This window comes from Rosa rugosa, chromosome 7 (assembly GCF_958449725.1).
Source record: "Rosa rugosa chromosome 7, drRosRugo1.1, whole genome shotgun sequence".
Lineage (NCBI taxonomy): Eukaryota > Viridiplantae > Streptophyta > Magnoliopsida > Rosales > Rosaceae > Rosa > Rosa rugosa.
Genome location: NC_084826.1, coordinates 37,530,518 through 37,538,163, shown reverse-complemented (window position 1 = coordinate 37,538,163; position 7,646 = coordinate 37,530,518). Strand labels below are relative to the sequence as shown.

The 7,646-nt window shown below is 39.4% G+C and overlaps 1 protein-coding gene across 2 annotated transcripts; it reads left to right on the top strand.

Moving 5' to 3' along the window:
- The first annotated feature begins 3,754 nt into the window (after window positions 1–3,754).
- On the top strand, window positions 3,755–7,408 carry LOC133721013 (zinc finger protein VAR3, chloroplastic). Of its 2 annotated transcripts, XM_062147513.1 has the most exons (6): window positions 3,755–4,375; window positions 4,469–4,586; window positions 4,870–5,153; window positions 5,298–5,396; window positions 5,491–5,987; window positions 6,093–7,408. In XM_062147513.1, exons 1-6 carry the CDS (start codon window positions 3,948–3,950, stop codon window positions 7,220–7,222), a joined length of 2,556 nt encoding a protein of 851 aa, XP_062003497.1. In that variant the 5' UTR covers window positions 3,755–3,947; the 3' UTR covers window positions 7,223–7,408. The 2 variants fall into 2 exon arrangements, with proteins under 2 accessions (XP_062003497.1, XP_062003496.1); XM_062147512.1 differs by having other exon boundaries at window positions 3,756–4,375; window positions 5,491–7,408.
- The last annotated feature ends 238 nt before the right edge of the window (window positions 7,409–7,646 follow it).

Here is a 7,646-nt window from a genome sequence, read left to right as displayed (position 1 = left end):
GGCTAACTTATCCTATGGCTAGTTCATTGTCCAAAAGACACTAGTTCAAATGCATTTAATGCTCACTTTCCTTTGGCATATCCATTTTTCAATTTCATCTGGTATATTTTCACTTTGACGCATCTCGTTATTCTTATGTTGGTAAACTTTCTTTTATTTTGAACTATGTGGGGGATTGTTGGAATTTTAGTTGATATTTCAAAATACACAACTATATGGTGGAAGGTATTTGCCTTATTTTCTAAGGGTGCGACTATTGCCACCCTACCATTTTCTTAGTTCACCCTACAAACATTTGAATATGTAAGAAAAATAAATATATAAGTAATTAATTAAATACAAAGACTACTTAGTTTCTCATTGGATAACATTAATCTTTATCCTCTCCACCCAAATTTGAATTTATTACTATTTTTTTGTCTTTTTCTTGCCTCCTCATTGTTAATTCGTTATTCAATTCACAAAACCATTACATTTAACTTCATCAAAATCTTTGCAATATTCTTTTTTTTTTTGAAAAGTGAATTCATTGAAACTTTTAACGATTACAATCGTTTAGAATGGCATCCCGAAAAACCTTGGGAGCAGACACAAGCCATAGACGGCTTGAAGCTAGAGCTAAGCTAGAACAAACCAGAAGATGTACTACACCAATAGGAAGTTCATGTACAATCAAATACGGCTCTGAATCACTTATAGAGAAACTAACAGAAAACTGACGATAAATTCTCAGCCTCCTCAAGATAATTACCAACAATGAGACCATTGCCACGATCTTGAGATTTGAAGACCAAACCATCAGAATCTGTAATTCAGGCATGCAAGAGATCGGTAGATAACTCAAAACGATATTCGTCCCAGCACAATTAACACTGCTCGCCAGGCACGCAATTGTGGTACTCACAGCGTGATTATACAGAGATCTTTTATAGAATATAGCAATGAGCAATCTGTCTGCACGTAAGCATAACACACCCAAAATAATAAGAACACATTTAAGCAAGCGAGTATCCAATAAACCTCCTGGGTCCCAAATCCAAGTTTGTGGAGAGCACAAGCCCAGCCATTGGGCTCTGTTTTGAACCCAAAACCAGCCCCTCCCGCAAGCCCACCACCTTAACCTGGGCACCCACCAATCTGATATGGGCACCCAACCAAGGCAGGGCCAGACGCAGTCAGATAGAGCCGCCGCTGCCACTGCCCAATGATGCACCTTCGGCGGCCAAACACCTTGAATCCACACGCTCAGCCATGCCTCCTTCCCATCTCTCGCCGCCACCAATAACTGATCTAGATGTCGACAACCTCGGCCAAACAGGACCGGCCCCATCATCGTCATCAAACTCGCCGCGCTAACTTCCGGCGGCCTACCCCACCGCCATAGCAGCCTATCTGACGAAAAACCCATCAAATCTCGTCTGTTTGTCCAGGCGCAGAACCGATCGGAGATTGAAGATGGACGACGACTCAGATCTGCTCCACATTGGCCAACGCTGAAGAAGAGCAAGAGCAGAAAAACTGCCATCGCCCTCATCACCACAAGCCCACAAGGAGCAGTCTCGCCACTGCTAAGCACTCGGAGAATCCTCAGAAGAATCCAGCGCCGCTCTCTGCTCAAACCCTAGGGTTTGCTCTACTTTGCAATATTCTTAGTGAACACCGAAAGTAAAAATTTAAAACACGAAGAAAAAAAAATCAATCTCTTCTTCATTGATCATAGTTGTAAATTTACTAATCTTTTTACATAGATTGAAATAGAGAACATTGAAATTGAAAGAAAAAATTAAAAAAAAAAGGGAGTAAATCAGATTATGATTTTATTAGGAAACTTTAATAAATTTTAATTTTTTTATGAGTATAAATTAAATGAGAGATTTTCATTAAAAATATTTATTTTTTAATTGGATATGTCATATAAGGATATTCTTGGAAAGAGAAATGGGTTAAATAAGTAAATTTAATAATTGAAATTAAAATGTAGGGTGTAATGAGCAAGTAGGGTGAACAAAGAAAATGGTAGGGTGGCAATAGCCACACCCATTTTCTAAATGCGTCAATTTAAATTTTAGAGTTGTGAATTTCCGTTTTGTTTTTAGAGCATTTATTGGGGATTATAAATTAAGAATTGACTCATATTAATATATATTTAGCATGATCATAACCCATCTTATAATTGTTTCTTACATGGGGGTTATAATGTTTACCAATTTTGTAACCCCTCTATTATCATTCTAACTTTTTACGAGATTTCAGATTTAAAGAAAATTGTTTTATAAATGTTGCATGCATTGAGGTTTTATAAGTTTAAATATGTGGGAAAGTATTATAGTTTTATTTTGTTTCTAGTTATTCGAATATTAATTTTTGTCCACTCACTCTAATGTTTGTCCACTCACTCTAATGTTTTTCAATTAGTTTCCCCTACGCCCTTCGATTTCAAATGTCCAGTTCACAATGTTGTTGTTCGGCATTAATAGGAGGTAAGGCATAGTACCCACTTCCGCTACTGTCATCTTCTGTAGGTTACCTGTTTCACCTACTAGTTGTTATTTCAGTTTCTTGTCATAGTTTGCTCTGATCACCTTGGGATGTTGTTTTAAATTCGAAGTCTTTATATTCAGGGTCTATGACCCGACTATGAGTGATTATGGAGATTTCTGTAAAATAAATTGTGGACTTTGCATGTTGGATATCTTTTGTTTTGGGAATAGCTATTGAGATGTTGTGAAGTTGTTGTGATTTGGGAAATTGTGTTTTCTACAGGTTTTGGGTAGTCTATCTTTAGGGGTGACTCAATCAAATTTTCAGTAATTATTCCTAAGGTGGGCCCTGTAGAGCTACCCTGCCATTAGATGCCTACTATTGTCTTACTATATATGAAAATTTCTTGTTTGAGGATCTGCATTAACCCTGCATAGTGAGAGCCTTGAACACTTGGCTATTATTAGTTTGTTTGTTTTTATTGTCATTTCCCATGTCTTGGTATGAGAAGCTTGCAATTTTGTAGGTGTTGAGGGCATCAGAATGTTGTTACTCTAGAAATTACAAGGTGATGCAGCTTATGTGATTATCGCAGGAAAGAGAAGCTCTCCAAGATTTGAGTTGTGAGATGAAGTTGCAACAACTTTGAGCCAGCGTTTTAGTTAAAAACTCCAAGAAAAGGCAACTTTGCTTCAAGATGTTGTTATGTTAGGCAACCTTCATCTTGGAAGGGAGCTTGTCCCTCTCAGCTAAAACATATTTTCTTGAGTAATTTATCAATTCATGATGTTGTTAGTTGAGAGCTTGAGGGATTTCTAATCAAACAAGTTTTATTATTATTTTTCATATTATACTGCAGTTTCCCCATTTATACTCCTGCAAGCTTCATTAATGAAAATCTCAAAAAAAAAAAAAAAAAAAAAAAAGAGTTTGTAAGAGCAAAATATATGAAACTTGTTTCAATTTGAGTTCATTATTAATATTAGAAGCACTTTCAGTATTCAAGTCTTTTTTGGTACTTGTATATAATTATAATTTTTTGCGTTCACTTTATCAAATATCTTTGAACTGCTTTTAATTCTTAGAGAAAAACACTTCTGGCCACAACAAAACTAAAAGCAATTTTGACCACAGCACAACAATTCCAAATTGGGCCTAGATTGCTTTCATTTTGTGTTAGAAAGCTCTTTTGTTAGTTTTTGATTTGTGAAAGAAAGTAAATGGTCAGTTTTAAACTTAAAATGAGTGGAAGATGATAACAAGCCGACCCACATCAACCCAAAAAACCAGGCCCATGCCCTCCCTATTGGAGATGAGCTTTGTAGGAACACTACTAACTAGGAAGAGCTTCAGGTCGGATTAGCCCTTAGACTCAGAGAAGTATATAGATTGTTTGCGCCCGGTAGGGTTTATCGACCCTGCAACCAAAACCAAAACCAAAACCCAAATCCCAAATCCTGATAAAAATGGGTGGTGCTAGCAACAGGTTCTTGAGCCTAATCTCCACCACGACGCACCCTTTGCCTCTTCATCTCCACCACCGCTTCCCTTGTCTCCTCCTCCTCCGCCTGTCCCGCCGCTCGTCCAGTCCCCAACTCTTGTCTCGCCCTCATCATTCTACTCTCTCTTGTCGCTCCTCCTCTTTTACTAGTCTCAAATCCTCCCATCATTTCCATTTCCACTCCAACGCCTCTCCAGTTTCCCCTGCCTACCCTTCTGCCAACCCACCCCTGCACCCCTGGCCGGAGTGGTCGCACCTCCTTAATGCTCTCTCTGCCGCCGGTTATGATGAAGTCCACGGCCACGACGCCTTCACCGGGGATTTGCCCGACCACTTTGTGCGCGCTGCCCATGTTTGTTTGGCCTTCGCCACCGCACGACCTAGCCTTTTGAGGCACATGTCTTTTCTCTCAAATCTCTATTTATCATATGGGAATTATGCCTAGCTGCATTTATCATCATTATTTATTTAATTCTTTTCCTGCAGGTTGCTTTCTCGGAGAGATTTAGAGGTTGTGGTGGAGAATGGGACGCCGTTTTTGTTCCAGAATGGTGATGATTCAGCCCGGAGGATGACCTCATTTCTCGCCCAAGGCTCTACAAATGTGAGCTCTATGAATGCTTTTGTTGTGAAAACCTATTACTTTTACTCTATGAATGCTCTTCACGGGTCTCTACTGGAGATTATTAGATGTTCCAACTGATATTGATCAAGTTAAAGTAAAATGAGAGGGTCATGTTGTTTTATCTTTCTTTTTTAATTACTACCACCTTCTGTGTGATTGATATCTTCTAGCTCCTGGGTTGTATCTGATTGTTCATAAGTATATTTCAGTTACCTTTACTAACTTGGTCTTCTTTATGCTCCTATTGTCTTCCAAATTATAGGCCTTCGATACTGATAAAGCACAAACGGTTGATTTGATGAGATTTATATTGAGTTATGCTAGCACTCCTGTTTTTTCTTCAGAGCGAAACAACCTCTACAATAGAGAACTTGTTGAATCATCTGTCCGTAATCTGTTGAGAGAAATGGCGAAGCTTTGTTATAGCGCTCCAGAGTCTAACTCTTTTGGGACAGTGCAGAATCAAAGTTCTAATAATCATGGAGCAACTCCTGGGCCTTTTGGCAAAACTATTGAAATGAAAAGAGGCGACTGGATTTGCCCAAGGTAGATAACTTTTTATAGCCATTGGTTAATAAGCGTTGGGATAAATTCTTGTTAAAAATACAATGCATTTTGTATGAAATGATTGCCTAACATAAACAAAAATCTGGTATTTTTTCATGGAGTTTACGTTTCTATAATGAGCAGGTGCAATTTCATGAACTTCGCAAAAAACATGAAATGCCTTGAATGCAATGAGGCAAAGCCACACAGACAGCTGACTGGCAGAGAGTGGGAGTGTCCTCAGTGAGCATTGCTTCTTTGTCACAGCTTCCTCTGATTTTCTTATTGGTCTCTGCATTTTCTTTTTTAATGACGGTGAGAATAACTTCTTCCTCAGATGTGATTTTTTTAACTACGGGAGAAACATGGTATGCTTGAGGTGTGATTGCAAGCGGCCCGGGGAGGTCTCACGTGGTACCACTAAAACTAATTTAGATATTGGATTCGACAATGGAGATTATACAAATAAAGCTGATATCAATAGCAGGCTGGCTGCCAATGAAGAGAAGGCACAGCGGTGGTTTAGTAAGATTTCTCAGTTAGACAGTACTTCAGACATGAGCAGTGCAATATCAGATGAAGATTTTCCTGAAATAATGCCATTGAGGAAAGGAGTAAATAGATTTGTTGTGAGTACAAGGAAGACACCATTAGAGAGGAGGCTGGCGAATGCCCAGTACCAAAGAAGCTTGGATACTGATGAAATCAAAGATCTACAAAAGGGGAGTGCAAATAAGTCACTTGGTGCTACATCGAGCCAGACTTTAGATACTATTCTCGGTCGTTCATCTGTTTCTGAATCAAATACTACCAATACCAATGCTGGAGAACATGGTAAAACTGATAACCCCTCTTTTCTCTCTAGCTCAGGTTCCACACAGTATCAACAGCCCAGACGGAGTAACTCCAATTATGCCCCATTTGTGCCATTACCTGCAGATGCGTTTGCTAAGAAACCTGAGACTTCATTTATGGAGGAGAGTGGGAAGTTAGTGAGTGACCAAAATGAGTCTGTCACTTTGAAGGGCAGTGAATTGGAAGGTGTTTCTGGGAACAATCAATCTGGTAAATCAGAAGACAGTCTGATATCTGCAAAGTCTATGAAACAAGCTGGCAGCAGGAATGAAGAAAAGGAACAAGCTGAAAAATCTGAGAGATGGTTTAAGAGGGTTGCAGAGTTGCATGATGTTACAGATCTTGCAAGTGCAATTTCCGATGAGGACTTCCCTGAAATCATGCCGGTCCGCAAAGGAGAGAATCGATTTATGGTCAGCAAGAAGAAAGATCGTTCTTCGTCTTCTCCAGCATACAAGAGAGGTACAGCTATGGAACAACCTAACAGTGCCAACTATGTTCCCTTCGTTCCCTTCCCACCTGACTACTTTGCTAAAGTTGACAATCCACAGACAAGCGGGACAGCTTTGGATAACAAGACTGGTGTTAAGTCAACTCCAACTATGATGCCAGAGAACCCTGTAGACAAATCGTTTGACACAAGACCTGGGACGCTGAATACTGGTCATAGTCAACAGATGGAAAGTCAGCAAAGCCGTGTTGCCAACTTGAAATCTAGATCTTCTGAAGATAATCCTAGAAAGAAATGGACTAGCTCTGTTAATGGACCCCCAGCCAGTGGAAATTCTGCCCTGAATTGTGCTAATACTACCACTGATAGTACGGACAGATTGAACAGTGGATCTTCAGGGAAAGAGAATTTTGATGAGTTAATGGATTCGCACCATCCGTCCAATGAACAGAACATTAGACAGTGCTGGACTGGGAAGAGTTTGGAGGGGTCAGCAGTGAAGGAACCAAATCCTTTAGATATGTCAGAGGAGGCAAAGGCAGAGAGATGGTTTAAGCGTGTTGCTCAGATTAAAGACATATCAGAGCTGAGTCAGATTCCTGATGAAGATTTCCCATCAATAATGCCAATGCGTAAAGGAGTGAATCGGTTTGTGGTCAGCAAGAGGAAAACACCGTTGGAGAGGAGGTTGACGTCTCCACAGTACAGAAAAAGCCTTCCTATTGTGAGCTCTGATCCAGTGAAGGAAGATGATGGTAACTGAATAGTCCGAAAAAGTATTTCTTTTGTTGTTTTCGAAGCTTGAGATAATTGGTATCCTTTTCCAAAATATGATTATCTTTGGCAAATTATTTGTACTTCTGAATATTGTTATAGAGAAACCAATTGGTGCATTTTAGTGTATATATGGATTGATATTTAGTAATCCATGAGTTGGTACTTGGTCATGTTGGATTGGAATCCATGAATTTTGCATGGTGGTGCTTTATTACTTCTGTCCCTTTACCCTGATCTGATCTCCACTTGCTCTTACTATCCTGGTTTATTACTCGTGTAATTGTCAAGTTATGCTGCAGTGCACATCAGTGTGGTCCATGAGCAAGGGATTTATCAAAGACAATCATTGAGGTTTTGTGGCATTAAGTAGTTACATTGTCATCTCTTTTTAGAATTCCATGCACTCTGCC